Below are 15,480 nucleotides of genomic sequence, written 5' to 3'. Positions count from 1 at the left end.
CTTCTTCGTTGCACACAATGATGGCATGGAATTACTCCCTTAGGTTAGTTTCTGTGTTACTGGCCATGCTACCTTGTGATCGTTCAAAAATCAACTTAGCAAGCTGTCCTATTTGAGTTTCAAGCCCTTGAATTAACGCTTGCTGATTCTTAAGCACTGTTTCGGTATTCTGAAAATGAGTTTCTGACACCGAGATGAGTTTTGTGAACATCTCTTCAAGGTTCGATTTCTTCTCTTGTTGGCAAGGTGGTTGTTGAAAACCTAGAGGATGTTGTGGTTTTTGATTTCCTTGACCACCCCACGAGAAATTGGGATGGTTTCTCCAACCTGCATTATAAGTGTTACTATATGGATTATTTTAAGGTCTAGAATTATTACCCATATAGTGGACTTGTTCCTCCTCAGTGCTAGGGTTGAAGGATGGATAATCTGTGTTGTGCATTCCTCCTCTATTTGAATCACATCTCATCACTGGATGTACCTACGTAGAACTATACAAACCATCAATCTTTTTATTTAAAAGTTTTACCTGGTTAGATAGCATAGTGACCGCATCGAGGTTGAAAATGCCAGCTGCTTTTTTCGGATTCGTTCTCATGACTTGCCACTAATAGTTATTCAGTGACATCTCTTCAATGAACTCATAAGCCTTCTCAGGTGTTTTGTTATTTAAGGTACCGTCGGTGGCTGCATCGATCATTTGCCTAGTTGAGGGGTTCAACCCGTTGTGGAAAGTTTGAACTTGTAGCCAAAGAGGTAACTCATGGTGAGGGCACCTTCTCAATAGATCTTTGTATCTCTCCCATGCATCATAAAGTGTTTCTAGATCCATCTGCACAAAAGAAGAGATATCATTCCTCAATTTAGCCGTTTTAGCCGGCGAAAAAAATTTAAGTGAAAATTTTTTGATCATTTGTTCCCAAGTAGTGATTGATCCTCGTGGTAACAAGTTCAACCACTGTTTAGCCTTATTCCTTAATGAAAAGGGAAATAACCAGAGACGAATGGCATCGTCAGAAACACCATTAATCTTAAAGGTGTCGCAGAATTACAGAAAATTTGCTAAATGAGTGTTTGGATCCTCGTCCTGCAAACCATCAAACTGAACAAACTGTTATATCATTTGAATCGTGTTAGGTTTTAGTTCAAAATTATTTGCAGCAATAGTAGGTCAACTATACTCGATTCAGTTTCTGTTAAAGTAGGTTTAGCATAATCATACATAGTACGATCTACTGGATTTGCAGCAACCACAAGAGGTAACAGATTATTCTGATTATCAGCCATCTCCTCGGTTGTAGTACGGATATCGTCCTCTCACTCTTCCTCTATGTATTGTAGGCTTCACCTTATTTCTCTTCGGTTTCTGCGAGTTATGCTTTCAATCTCACTGTCAAAAAGTAGAGGTCCTAACGGGTTTCTTCTAGTCATAAACTATAAAAACCTGCTAGAAGTAAATAAAAGAAAAATTTAGAAAAGAAAAATTAAGCTATAAAAACTAAAAGTAAATTGCAATAAAAGTAAAAATGGCTAAAGTAATAAAAATTAAGTGTTCCTAATATCTTAGTCCCTGGCAACGGTGCCAAAAACTTGATGGTCGTTAAACTAACTAAAAATTTGACTAAGGCAAGTGCACTTATCGAACAGTAGTATAGTTGAGGTGAGACCGAAAATATCGTATCCACGAGGACTAAAAGTACTAGTAGTTACTATCTTTTTATTATCTAGCCTAAGAATTGAAGGGATGTTTTCTAAGCTAAACTTAATTATCTAACTAACTAAGAATGTGATAGAGATAAAAGTTGAAAAATATACGCGATAGAGATAAAAGTTGGAAAATATTCTTTGGAAAACCGATGGAGAAGACAATACCCAAGGAAGAATCCACCTAGACTTCACTTATCACTTCTGAATTAGACGATTTATCCATTTGACTTAATCCTTAGAAATCCCTGATTTATGTTAATATCTCTCTCAAAACTAAGAACAACTGACTCTAAGTTGATTAGTCGAAATCTCTTTCTAATTAAAACCCCTATTGTCGCATTAACTCAATCTATGGATTCCCTTATTAGATTAGACTCTAATCCAGCAGATTTATGTCGTCCTATCTCTAGGATTGCATGCAACTCCGCTTAATTATGAATGATCTACTCTTAAATAGGGACTTTTGCTCCACTGAATAAGCACATCAAAAACCTAAATTAATATCCTAGAATATTAAAGCAAGAGTTAAAACTCACAATTAAGAATAAGAACAAGTATTTATCATATAATTCAAATAGTAATAAGATTCGTCTTAGGTTTCATCTCCCTTAGGTATTTAGGGAGTTTAGTTCATAATCATCTCAAAATTGGGAAAACAACAAAACATAAAGAAACCCAAAGAACTTCTAAAGAAATTGAGTGGAGATCTTCAATCTTGAAGTAGATCCTACTTCCGAGCTGATTCCGATGGCTGTCCTTGAGTATTTCCTGCCTTCTATTCTGTGTGTATCTTTAATCCTCTTCTAGGGTGTTTATATAGACTTTGGAATGCTTCCAAAACCCTCAAAGTTAGCCTTTTTCGAGTAGAATTAGTCTTGGGCTCGACAGGGACACCGTCGTGTGCCACGCCCGTGTGAAGGTGCTCAGGCCGTGTGTAATTCTAAGTTGGTTTAATGTCGACACAGCCATGACACACAGGCATGTGGTTTACCCGTGTGGAAGTGCTTAGGCCATGTTAAACACTGATCAGGCCCATTTTGTCTGTTTTTGGCCTGTTTCTTGCTCTTTTTGCCTTCCTATGCTCACCTAAGTATAAAACATGAATTTAAAGGATTAGGAGGATCATATTCACTAAAGCTTGTGATAAATAATCCAAAAATATGCCAAGCATGGGGTAAAAATATGTATATATTATGGTTTATCACTTCTATTTCATTTATATAATTTCTCGTCATTTCGAAACTCCCCTAATTTATTTATTTTTCAGCGGTTCATTTGGAGTCGTGGGCACGTCTATTGCCACGATTACCAACACGACAAAAATTCTATTCATGAGAAAAATAAAAAGTTGATCATAATCACCAGTCCCTATGGAATCGGCCTACTATTTTTTACTATTATTTAGAGTTATTTTATTGTAGGAATTATTTTTATTTGGTGGTTATGATGCCAATTAAATTTTGTTTATTTATGTTATTTTACTTTATTATTATAAAAAATCTTAAAAACTCATTTCATTTTATTTTCATACTATAACTAAATTAAAGTACTAATTAGATCTTTCAGTGTTCAGGTTAAATTCGATCTAGCACTAGCCTCGCTTGGGTACGATCCTTGGAATACTTGCCTACCCTGTTGTAACTATATTACAGCTAGACCTGTATACTTATGGATACCACCTCATTGATATAATTCTATTGCAGTATTCACATTCTGGACGTTAGTACGTCCGGAAGCGGTCAATTGACTATTTATATCCATGCTGACAGCTTCTCTCTGATTAGCTAAAATTCTTTTTTACTACAATAAAAAATCACAATTTTTTAATACTAAATATCAGGCTTAGCATCTCTAAGAATGACAGGGGTACATTTGGCCTTCGATTTTTTTGAGAATCGACTAAACCTTGGCTCTAATACCAAAAATCATTTGGCACCCCAGCCCCAGCTCTCGAAAGGGGACCCAAGGTGGCACGTCACACGGGTTTTAAGCCCTCAATCTAACTAAAAAAAATTCTTTCTTTTCTACCATTTAAACTTAATTATTTAATGGGAAAGCAATATGGAAGAAGCATCCCATCCTTCTACGATTATAAAATAAAGTTCTTTCAAATCTCAAACAAAACAATTATGAAATAAACGTTCAAACTTAGATACACTTTACACACTCAAGTTTAATAAGCAAAACTAGTAATAGAGAAATATTGGTTACAATAAAAAGTGGCATCAAATCATTGTTTTCCCCCTCTAATTATCATGCTTAATACCAAACGTATAAAGGCCTCACAACAAAATGTTTCTCTAGGGAAGTCTTGCACAAGTCCTATTCCTCGAGGGTCCTAAAAAGGGAAAATAATTGGGGGTAAGTTCATAGAACTTAGTGAGTTCCCAGAATGGACAACAACAATTTGGAAGGTGAATACAACTTGTAAAATTGATTGAACACATAGTTTGCCACATGACGGACTCGAACAACAACAATTCGGAAAGTAAATACAACTTGTAAGACTAATTGGAACATATAGTTCGCTACAATGGCGAACTCGGACTACTCATCAATCTCAACGTCCCACTTTTACCAATGCATCATGTACTTAACTCTTATTCATGTTAGCCAACCTTATCCATTATAGAAAGTCTCTTTTTCCAAACATTTGTTATGCTCCGCCTTCCTGATTTGCAAGGTCAATTGTACTATTAATGGCTGCACAACCGTACTTCATACAACGTGATCTTCTAATTCAATGGTAACCCTAGTTGAAGGCATCACCTAGGAATCAACATTCCTACTCATTTACGACCATATGGTTCCTTTCTGAAGTAAGAAAGGCGTTGGCTAAACATGCAACATATTTCATATACTCTCGTACAGACATTCTAGAACAAATTTTTACCCTTGTCACAGAACTTATACTTACCTCATACAGACATTCGTAAGGAGATACTCAAGAGGTAAAAAGGAACTCACTAGGAAATCCAGAAATAAACAGCAAAACTCTTGCCCTTATCCCAAGAACTTTCAAGATTCTCTTGAGCTATAATGACAAAGTCATTCTATCAGATCATCTTACCATATTCAAATATTAGTAACAAGTTTAACAGCAGAAAACTTAAGGATCTAAAAGTTTTTTTCTTTCTTTATCCACCAAGTTCTAAGGTGATAAACTCCTAAATTCTTAAGGAAACATAGCCTTGTTGCACAGCTTGGGTTTATAGACACTTACTAGAAGCACAATAGTTAATGGAGTTTGCTAGTAGCAGCAAATTCAACCCTTAGTTCTAAAGTTTCTCAAAAAAGTGCATAAAATATCTTGAGAAGTGGGAGGCTAAATCCTATAGAAAACTCAAAGATTAACCAAAAAGTCTTATCCCTCTATATCAGCACTCAGGGAGGGGGAAACTTAGTGGGCAAGTTTGGTTTTCCCACTACCCTTCCCTTGGTATATGTGACTAATGACTTTCTCTCTCTTCTTTAATGCACATCTTATCAATTTCAAACGTTTTGTTCTATCCTAACAAAATTCCTGTAACTAGCAGGCAATTTTATCCGGTTAGTGTAATAGTAAGCTAACAATCCTCCTAGATCAAAAACTTAAGAAAAAGGGAAGAGAAACAAAAGATTAATATAGCTAGCAATTTAATCTGGTTAGTGTAATAGTAAGCTAACAAAATTCCTGTAATAGCTCCCTTATACAGATGATACGTGTTTTCAGGTACTAAGCTATGCGGGATGTTAAATGTATACTATACGCTAGCTCAACCCAACTCAGACAAAACCATTCTCATGCCAGCCACATACCCAGTATCTAAAATCAAAAGCATATCATTTAGTCTTATTCACATACATTCTCTCCCTTAACTCCTCATATCATTTTCATTTAGAACAACATGTTTTATCTTGAATTGCCAATCTAGTTTCCAATATAGCTGTCTTACTAGAGGCTACACAAACATATCTCTTCATCTCTATCACCTCATATCAGTTTATATCATATCATATCATATCATATCATATCATATCATACATATCAGAAGCAAATGGTAGTGGCTTATGTATGAAGAATAACGCTTACTTTATATCATAGACAAACTGCACTTAGAATAAAGATTTTGGATAACCATTATCCACACAGCATCTTTCATCCATTACAAAGGAGGATTACTTACCTTACGCGAATTATAAAATAAAGAAAATTACAACACATGGAAGTAAGAAGGAACTCACTAGAAACTCTAACACAAGTTTATAAAGGAGGTCATTTGTCTTTATCACTTGGACCTTTGTTAACTTCTTGAGCGAAAATAAAGATAATTAAACATATCACATCATCAATTGATCAAATCTGATGATGTATGCAAGAATCAACAACACTTAATCTAGAACTAAGAAGTTTCCTTCCTCACACACTATTCTAACATATATGCATGCAGAATGAGAAACACGTAAATGACTTAGAGGGTAACCTAGGGTTCATCAGTAATTACTAGTGAGTTGGTACTAACGTAGAAGTTAGTTGAATACTGCAAACCTTACTTCGATGAGGGTTTTTTTTCTTTTTAGAACTTAGCTTTTTAAAGAGTTTTCAAAGGAAATCAAGGAAGAAGAAAAAAAACATAAAAGTGTTCAAAAAGACCACTACTATCCTTATATACTTAAGCTCGGAGACAAGGACTAGTGAAAAAATCAGATAATTCCACTAACTCTCTTGATTCTCGTGATTAAGTGCACTTAACATAATTTAAGTCTTATCATCTACAGTAGTCTAGTTTCGTTCTAACTAAATCTCAATTTAACTAACCAAATTACCATACTTAAATAATAAATGAATCTAAACAGTTGCGACCTTAAAGAGTTCGCCTAAAGCATCTAGGTTCGATAGATATTTAACAGAAGAGTCCGCCAAGCCACAAACTCGCCAAAACTAAGAGTTTGCCAAATGGTGAAATATACATAATTCTATACTTAGCCAAGACAAAAGTTTTACTTACTCATATCTATCCTTATTTTACCAACTATATGCCAAATCATAACTAGATACAAAGACTTTGTCGGGTAGGCTGATAAATGGTGTCACAAGTCAACTAAATACCAATTCAATTGGGAAATGACTAAAAAATTATTATTACAAAATTTTATTATTGTGAAGGCTTTTTTGTCTTTTAAATATTTTTATATAAAATAAAATAAAATCCCAGACATTGTGATTTTTGAACCTAAGGCACTCTGATTTTACCATTTTAACTAAAATTTTATTTATTTTTATATAAAATTTTAATAAATCTATGTACTTTTTTTTCACCCATCTTTTGAAATTTGTGAAACGATTAACAATAATTTTTAGGATATTTTACTGAGGATAATTATTTCATACATTGCTTGCAGAGTTTTTTAAACTCCACAAGAGAATTGAGGGCGTGACAAGTGCCACATATATATATACTACACCCTACAAAATGATTATCACACCCAATATAAAATTTTTTTATAAAACAAGTACAACAAATTTGTTAATTTTGTAAAGACTATTAAGAGATTTGGATTCAAAGTTGAGAAAGCAATTAGGTGGATGAAGACAGTAAACTCAAAAAATCTTCTACCCATGGGCAGAACAAAAGAAATGGAATTGTAACTTGGAGGACACTATCATGAAAAGGAAAATTTGAGGTAATATCACTCAATGACTATGACTTCGTAGTTAGACTAAATTTCCTTGATCAGATTAATACACTTACTATTCCTTGTGCTAAGCACATATGTATGATGGATCTTTTCCATCAATGGTTGTATGGGTGAGTTGTAAGATAGGTGTTAAAGCTAAGGTATTGTCTACAATAAAAAATGCATAAACGTTGAGTTTCATGTTAGCGGCTTTTACTTTGATTTTTTAAAAAATTTAATATCTAAACTATCATTTTATTTATTTTATTTTTAAATAGAAAATTATTATCAATAAAATATGACACATAATATCCGTAATTTTAAATAAACTGAAAGAAAAAAATTAATATCAAAATAAAAATAAATAAATATCAAAGTAAAAATATGAAACAAAGCGTCCAAACATAGATCCGCAAAAAAATAAAAGACATGGTAAAAAAAAAGGGGTATTTTGGTATATATGTAATTGTCAGGACGACACAAGATTCTTGAATCTCATTAGATAATCATTTAAGACATTCAGGTATACCTGTTTTGTTAGCTGGAAGGGTTAGGTTGGAGAAACTCTGTACCTTCCCTTCTTTGTTGGGTTAAATTTTCCAAATTTTGGATTCAAATCTCTTAATTATATAAATTCAGAACAAACATTGCTTTAATAGAAATGATAAATTTGAGATTCTTTTCAATATACTAAATTTAACACAATGTCGACAGAAATGAACAGAAGGCAAACAAGGTGTCTCACCGCTGGAGGTGGACCAGCAGAAAGGCTGGTTGGTCGACCCCAACATTAATTTATATAGTTAATGTATGAATCAATTTTTACAGCTTATCTAGTATTCCCAATAGTTGTTGAACTCACGGCAGGGCATTTTCCGCTAAAACATGCTATAATTATAAAGTTAGAATACGTATATCCTTTTTGTCTTTTGCTTGAGTGGCCAAGGAACAGAAGCAAGCCATGCAAGAATCCAAAGATGAGATAAGAGCTCCTCTCAGTGAGTTTTCTTCTTTGTTTTGTGTGTGTGTGTTTCAATGTGTAAAACCCAATGAATCTTGATGTTTTTGTTGTCGTTTATTTGCAGTATCTAAGGATGAAGATGATAGCAATCTATCATCATCAAGGTCAAAGGCCTTGGCATCAAAATCTGAAGCAGAGATCAAAGAAGTGGAAGAAGAAGAAAATTCACCGGTGAGACAAGTGGCCTTAACCGTACCAACCACAGATGACCCTTCGCTACCAGTGCTGACGTTTCGAATGTGGGTGTTAGGCACCATTTCATGTTTCCTGTTATCGTTTCTTAATCAGTTCTTTTGGTACCGCACAGAACCCTTGACAATCACGGCTATCTCAGCCCAGATTGCAGTGGTTCCTCTTGGCCAATTGATGGCCGCCAAGATAACAAAACGTGTTTTCTTCAAAGGAAGTCGCTGGGAATTCACCCTGAATCCAGGGCCCTTCAATGTCAAAGAACATGTTCTTATTACAATCTTTGCCAACTCTGGAGCTGGCAGCGTTTATGCCATCCATGTTGTGACTGTTGTGAAGGTGTTTTACAAGCAGCACATTACTTTCTTTGTCTCCTTGATTGTCATCCTAACTACTCAGGTCTGTTCCTGTTTTGTCGATTCCTTGCTGCATTGATGTGTGTGTGTATTGGTTTGGTTGTAATTAAATAGTTTGGTGGGTTTTGAATGGTAGGTGTTGGGGTTCGGATGGGCTGGTATATTCAGGAGGTACCTAGTGGAACCAGCAGCTATGTGGTGGCCTGCAAATCTTGTTCAAGTTTCTCTCTTTAGGTAATCCGATTATGGTTTGTATTATTGCCGGACGGATATTCCCAGGTTCCGGCGATTTTGTAGTTTTCTATAGTTGCCTATTAACTCGGATTTCATTTTCTGACGCTGATAGCGATGCTAAGTTTTAGTGTTCCGCTGGGAAATCTTAGCTGGACCTGACTGATGAGAATCTACACCAAGTTCAGTTAATATAATATTTGATATTTTAACTTCACACTTTTTTCTTTTTAATTCCGTACTTAACCCTTTTTTTTTTTCAGTTTGATATCTAAACTTGTCAAAATATTATACAAATTTCATATAATCTGCTTATGTTAGTCTTAAATTCATTATTTTTCTATCTCATAAAATAATAACATTATTAGTATATTAGAGAAACATTTGACAAATTTAGATATTAAATTGAGAAAAAAATTAATTATTAAATTAAAAAAATATCAAAATTAATCAAAAAAATTAGATATCAAGAAAAGTATATATCAAATAAAAAAATACTTAAATATCAAATTAAAAAATGTCAAACCTAAAAATAACTAAAAGAACATTATCGTCTGCTTACTAGGGCTTAGGGCGCTAAACTTAGGTTCTTAAAATATTTTGACCCATTATTTATAACAGTTGTTCAAACATGGGATCATGACAGGGCTCTCCACGAGAAGGAAGAGAGGGCCAACGGTGGGGTGACCAGAACCCAATTCTTCCTAATTGCCTTCATTTGCAGTTTTGCTTACTATGTCTTCCCTGGCTACCTTTTCCAAATGCTAACTTCCCTCTCTTGGATATGCTGGATATTCCCCAAATCTGTGCTAGCCCAACAACTCGGTTCCGGCCTTTACGGGTTAGGAATCGGTGCTATTGGTTTGGACTGGTCTACCATCTCCTCTTATCTTGGTAGCCCACTTGCAAGCCCATGGTTTGCCACCGCAAATGTTGCTGCGGGATATATCTTCGTCATGTATGTTTTGACTCCCATCTGCTACTGGCTTAATGTCTACTCCGCCAAAACCTTCCCCATTTTCTCCGATACTCTCTTCACCTCCACAGGCCAAGAATACAATATCACTGCTATCATTGATTCCAATTTTCACCTTGATGTTGCCGCTTATGAGAAAGAAGGACCTCTATACCTTAGCACATTTTTTGCAATGACTTATGGTGTTGGTTTCGCTGCACTAACTGCCACAATTGTTCATGTTGGGCTCTTCCATGGAAGGTAAATCATATTTTAATAACCAAAGGTCAGTTAGGCTTGAGTTTGTCTTGAATGGAATGTTGAAGATTACAGTTTTGCAGAGAAATATGGGAGCAAAGCAAAGCTAGTTTCCAGGAGAAAAAAATGGACATACACACCAGACTCATGAGGAAGTATAAGCAAGTCCCAGAATGGTGGTTTGTGTGCATCCTTTTGGTTAATATTGCAGCCACCGTATTTGCCTGTCAGTACTACAATGATCAACTTCAGCTTCCATGGTGGGGGGTTCTATTAGCATGTGGCATTGCCATTGTATTCACACTTCCAATAGGCATCATTACAGCCATTACAAACCAGGTAATCCATCATATTCTGCCAGAGTTACAATTTATTAAGTTGTCTGAACATCTTAAAAATAATTCATATGCAACTTTACATCTCTGATAGATTTATGTTGCAGACACCAGGTTTGAACATCATCACCGAATATATAATCGGTTATATATATCCAGGATATCCTGTAGCTAATATGTGCTTCAAGGTGTACGGATATATAAGCATGACACAGGCCATTACCTTCCTGCAAGACTTCAAGCTTGGTCACTATATGAAAATTCCGCCTAGAACAATGTTCATGGCACAGGTCTCAGTAAAAGTAGTTTTTTCTTTTACTTCTGCTGAATGTTTATTTCCCACTAATTTGACAGTTGCTTCCTCATTTGTCTTAGATCGTGGGAACCCTCATTGCTTGCTTTGTGTACCTGGGAACTGCCTGGTGGCTGATGGAGAACATCCCTGATATTTGCGACACAACGGCCTCCAACAGCGTGTGGACATGTCCAAGTGATACCGTGTTTTATGATGCTTCTGTCATCTGGGGTTTAATAGCACCCCGCAGAATTTTCGGGGACTTGGGAACTTACGAGGCAGTCAATTGGTTCTTCCTTGCAGGAGCAGTGGCTCCCCTACTTGTCTGGTTGGCCTCCAAGGCCTTCCCTAGTCAAGAATGGATCAGGCTCATCAACATGCCAGTCCTGATAGGTGCGACAGGCATGATGCCACCAGCTACTGCAGTCAACTATACTACATGGATCATTGTTGGCTTCCTGTCTGGCTTCGTGGTGTATAGGTATCGACCGGATTTATGGCAACGATACAATTACGTTCTTTCAGGGGCACTCGATGCTGGGCTTGCTTTTATGGGTGTGCTGCTATATTTGTGCTTGGGATTAGAAAATATTAGTTTAGATTGGTGGGGAAATGATCTGGATGGATGCCCACTGGCTAGCTGTCCAACAGCCCAAGGTATTAAGGTGGAAGGCTGCCCACTCTTCACCTAGTTATAGTATTCCTAAAATTAGTTGCTCTGTGAATCTTGAACAAGTATACCTTGGTTAAGTAGGAAATTGCATACCAACACATCTGTTTATATATTGCTTTCGAGCAGGAATTCCATTTAAACTGTCAAGTGCTTTTGTACATGAATTTCAAGCTAAGATTTAAGCATAGTATTGCATGCTTGGTGTAAAATGGAACGAGATGCAACTTGTAATTATAAATTCTCTTATTCTTACAATTTGGATTTTCAATTTTCATAGCCATTTTAGTTGCAAGTTGTTTCCAGAACAACATAAGGTAAAAAAATTATGAAAGCTCAAAAAGACAATATCAAGGAGCTCTGAACTATATTTCCTGAATCAAAAAAAGACCTAAAAGCTATATTTCTGTCATTGTTTTTACAAGAGAATGGCTCTTGCTGCAAGCACTAAAACAGTTTAGTGTCAGAAGTTTATTCCCTCTGAAATCAATTAACCATTTAGTGGAACTCCCTCTGGATCCATCTCTTCCATATTTAGCCAATCTTGTGATCCTGCAGTAAGATTTATTACAAAAGAAAGTTGCTTTTTAGACACTATGAAGCTCCAAGGTGAAGCGTATAGAAGAATGAAAAAGCCAAGTGCACAACTTACTCGACTTGTGTATCTCCGCAATCACCATAAGACGCCTCTGCAATAAAGATGCCACGAAAAGGAAAGCCGAGCACATGCCAAACATGACGGTCATGGGAAGTGCTTTTACCTTTCAAAGAAACAAGATTGCATTTGCAACAAAATTAAAAACCATATGAACCTTGGTGACTGACAGGTAACTTAATAACATTCAGCTCACAGCATGTCAACTGGTTAAACTTAAAACTATAGAAAGTTCTATTCAACCATTTACAAAAAGATTTTTTACTTGTTGCGGTGGCATTATCGAAACAAGAAAAAAAAGGTTAAATGGTAGACTAACATTGTATAATGCAATGCAGACAAAGATGTTGAGAGGAATGCGAAAGAAGTTCATGATAGTGCTTCTTGCTTCCTCAGGAATGTATTGAGACCTCATCTTCATGATAGATGGCCAGAATATCCCAACGCAAGCTTCAAATATGCAGAAACCAATGAGCTGGATACACCCAGAAAATGAGATGCTCCCACCTTTCACGTTTGATGGTGCTACCAACAACTGTTGAGACTTAAAAGAGTTAATTTTCAGGGGCGCTTTTGGGAGAATGGAGAAAATATGTGCAAAAATACGTACATTTGTGACAACAGGAAGTAGTAGGGCTATTGAGGAGAGCATGAATACAGTCTGCATATAGCTCTCAACTCTTGGAGGAGGGTGAGCCAGCAATCGTGAGGCAATGGAACTTCCAAGCATTGAAGATAACATGAATGTCGCAAATATGAAACCGTGCGGAATGTCCTCGTCATTTGGGCTCAAAGCAGGTGTCCATAGGAACACAAAGGTGTACATTGAACCTTCAAACAGCGATTGTATAGCACCCAACAATGTAATTTTCTCATCTGATAGAAACATGGATCTTGCTTTAGTATATTTCCCAGCATATCATACAGACTAAAACAGAAAAAAATACCCAACAAAAAAGTTCATTGTTGGTAGCCTAGGCATTCATCGTAAGTGATGGTTAGAATTACCAGCAGCAATGGCAGCAGCGGCACCCTTGAATTGAGTAAGCAAATCCTTGTTTTCCGAAGGGTCACCATAATTTTCAGTCCATGTGGACAGTATAATTATCATGCCAATTGAAAGGAAGCAAGATGCAGCATCAAATGGAGCAACAGGACCTAATTTCAAACTATCCACTAGTACATTACCAAACAACCCAGATAAAATTGCCATCAATCCATTTCCAAGAAATATTGCCTTTGCGAATGTTATAGAAAGCCACTGTTGATCAAAACCTCGCTGTCAAATCCAAAATTGTAATCAGATTCAGAATCAAGGCAATCACCAAAACAAACACAAGTACAGAAACTATAAAACCCGAAGCTTAAAACAGTTCCATCAAATTGCAGGTTGAACCAACGAAGGTAGCAATGACACACCTTGTTGTGTTCAGCAACAAGCCAAGATTCGAAGGCTGAGAAAAGAAGGGAAGTTGCAATGCCACCCAAGACTCGTCCTAGCATTAAAACCCTGTACTGAGGAGAATGTTTGGTAATGCAGCTCAGTATGTAAGTTATGCAGTAAGTGACACAAGCCCTCTTTCGACCCCTGAATTCAGAATGCAGGGAACCCAGTAAGGATAGAAAGTTGGGTGAGGAGTCTAAAACAACCCAACATCTTACCTTTTGTCCGCTAAAGATCCAACCACTGTACCAAACAACATGGAAGATCCAAAACCAGCAATGAAAAGGTGACCAATCTCCCCCTTCCCAAATCCGTAATGACTGTAAAGGTAGTAAACATATGGCCCCTGCAACCAATCCCCAGCTGTTTTTTTTTTTTTTTTAATTTTATGATCAACATAATCAGTTTCGGAACGATAAGCAAACAGATGATTGCCAATTCAAATGAAGATTCATCAAATGAAATGCAAATCCTTAATTATCTGAATTTGAGTACAATAAACACCAAGATTAGAAAAACCAAAACAGGAGAAACTAGGCATAAAGCACGGATTTCCTTAAACAAAACATAAAAATATAAGGAAATTCTAGATGAAACCCAGATAAGAAAATCAAATTTCATGTAAACTAGCACAAAGATAGAATACCCATCATCAGAGAGTATACAACAAGATAGTTGTTTTTGAAAGAATTGAAAGCAGTGGAGGTACTAAAACGATCTTTGCTTGTTTTGCTCAGCTCCAGTACTGCAACCAGGGAGGCCAGAGACCCGAATACCACCAAGTAAAATGGTTCCATTGCAGCTATTCTTCTTCTTCTTCTTTTGGCCTGGTAATGAGGACCCGGATGAAAAACAGAGAGACAGAGATTAGTGAAAGCATGGGATAACTGTAAAATCTAGAAAAAGCAAAGGAGAGCCAATTGGCATGAAGCGAGGAATTGACATTTTCTATGAGGGAGATCGGTAGGGGGTGCGACTATGTGTGTCTCCCCTGTTTTCATTCCTATATCTTAAGGCTGACTGGCAGAGGCGGATCCCCTTGTTTCGTGATTTTCCCGGGGAATTTGCGCTTTCTTTTCTTTTCATTATTTTATGGCTTAATTCCAAAACAACTCTCAAACTATCGTCTTTATTTTAAGTTAGTATTCTAACTTCATAACTTTTAATCACTCCTCCATTTATCTATATCATATCAATAATGGTTTTAGTCATGCTGGTCTTTAGTTGGTGTAAAGTATATTTAAAATAAACCAATTAAATTTTAGATACACGTGTATTTAGTGGATAGATAGCTTAGATTTAATATCTTAAAATAACATTCGCTATCACTAAAATTTAAAAGTATTATTTCTTTATATATATATATATATATAAAAGTTGTTCATACAGAAGATATATGCATATTTAAAATTTTATTCGTGCCGATTGAGTCTTAGAGTACATTTGGTTCGCTGTAATTGAATAAAGTTACAGTGGAATAAAGTTGTAATGGAATAGAGCTGTAATCAGTAATTCAATTGTTTGGTTGAATGGAATGGAATAGAACTTTAATAGTATTTTTTGTTTGGTTGAATGGAATAGATGTTGTAATAGTATAAGGAAAAGGCTTAAATGATCAAAATACCTTTAGCGGAATTTTTGAAAGTAGATAATTATTGTTATTGTTATTAAATTTTAATAAAATTATTATTAAATATATTTTTATT

The 15,480-nt window shown here is 35.8% G+C and overlaps 2 protein-coding genes and 1 non-coding gene across 3 annotated transcripts; 2 read left to right on the top strand and 1 right to left on the bottom strand.

Moving 5' to 3' along the window:
* Positions 1 to 758: 758 nt before the first annotated feature.
* Positions 759 to 865, top strand: LOC128279669 (small nucleolar RNA R71). Its single transcript, XR_008269868.1, has one exon. It is a non-coding gene; the product is annotated as a small nucleolar RNA R71 (small nucleolar RNA).
* A 7,018-nt stretch (positions 866 to 7,883) lies between these two features.
* On the top strand, positions 7,884 to 11,933 carry LOC108473861 (oligopeptide transporter 7-like). The gene is made up of 7 exons (XM_017775655.2): positions 7,884 to 8,363; positions 8,451 to 8,974; positions 9,068 to 9,165; positions 9,809 to 10,378; positions 10,459 to 10,714; positions 10,818 to 11,000; positions 11,086 to 11,933. Exons 1-7 carry the CDS (start codon positions 8,327 to 8,329, stop codon positions 11,695 to 11,697), a joined length of 2,280 nt encoding a protein of 759 aa, XP_017631144.1. The 5' UTR covers positions 7,884 to 8,326; the 3' UTR covers positions 11,698 to 11,933.
* LOC108473863 (uncharacterized) lies at positions 11,904 to 15,019 on the bottom strand. Its single transcript, XM_017775657.2, has 9 exons — positions 14,718 to 15,019; positions 14,421 to 14,601; positions 13,993 to 14,137; positions 13,750 to 13,918; positions 13,339 to 13,609; positions 12,941 to 13,206; positions 12,650 to 12,865; positions 12,328 to 12,436; positions 11,904 to 12,227 (listed from the first exon to the last, which is right to left on the bottom strand). Exons 2-9 carry the CDS (start codon positions 14,569 to 14,571, stop codon positions 12,166 to 12,168), a joined length of 1,389 nt encoding a protein of 462 aa, XP_017631146.1. The 5' UTR covers positions 14,572 to 14,601; positions 14,718 to 15,019; the 3' UTR covers positions 11,904 to 12,165.
* Positions 15,020 to 15,480: the final 461 nt, after the last annotated feature.

This window comes from Gossypium arboreum, chromosome 8 (assembly GCF_025698485.1).
Source record: "Gossypium arboreum isolate Shixiya-1 chromosome 8, ASM2569848v2, whole genome shotgun sequence".
In the NCBI taxonomy this organism is placed as follows: Eukaryota; Viridiplantae; Streptophyta; class Magnoliopsida; order Malvales; family Malvaceae; genus Gossypium; species Gossypium arboreum.
Note: the sequence above shows the minus strand (reverse complement) of the source record. Positions and strands in the feature narration are given on the sequence as shown.

Coding starts and splice junctions, on each gene's coding strand:
- LOC108473861 (XM_017775655.2), top strand. CDS start 8,327: ATGCAAGAATCCAAAGATGAGATAAGAGCTCCTCTCA. Junction 9,166..9,808: donor GTTCAAGTTTCTCTCTTTAG/GTAATCCGATTA, acceptor GGATCATGACAG/GGCTCTCCACGAGAAGGAAG. Junction 10,715..10,817: donor TTACAGCCATTACAAACCAG/GTAATCCATCAT, acceptor TTTATGTTGCAG/ACACCAGGTTTGAACATCAT.
- LOC108473863 (XM_017775657.2), bottom strand. CDS start 14,571: ATGGAACCATTTTACTTGGTGGTATTCGGGTCTCTGGCCTCCCTGGTT. Junction 13,919..13,992: donor GGATCTTTAGCGGACAAAAG/GTAAGATGTTGG, acceptor TTCTGAATTCAG/GGGTCGAAAGAGGGCTTGTG. Junction 12,437..12,649: donor TCTGCATTGCATTATACAAT/GTTAGTCTACCA, acceptor TTTCTTTGAAAG/GTAAAAGCACTTCCCATGAC.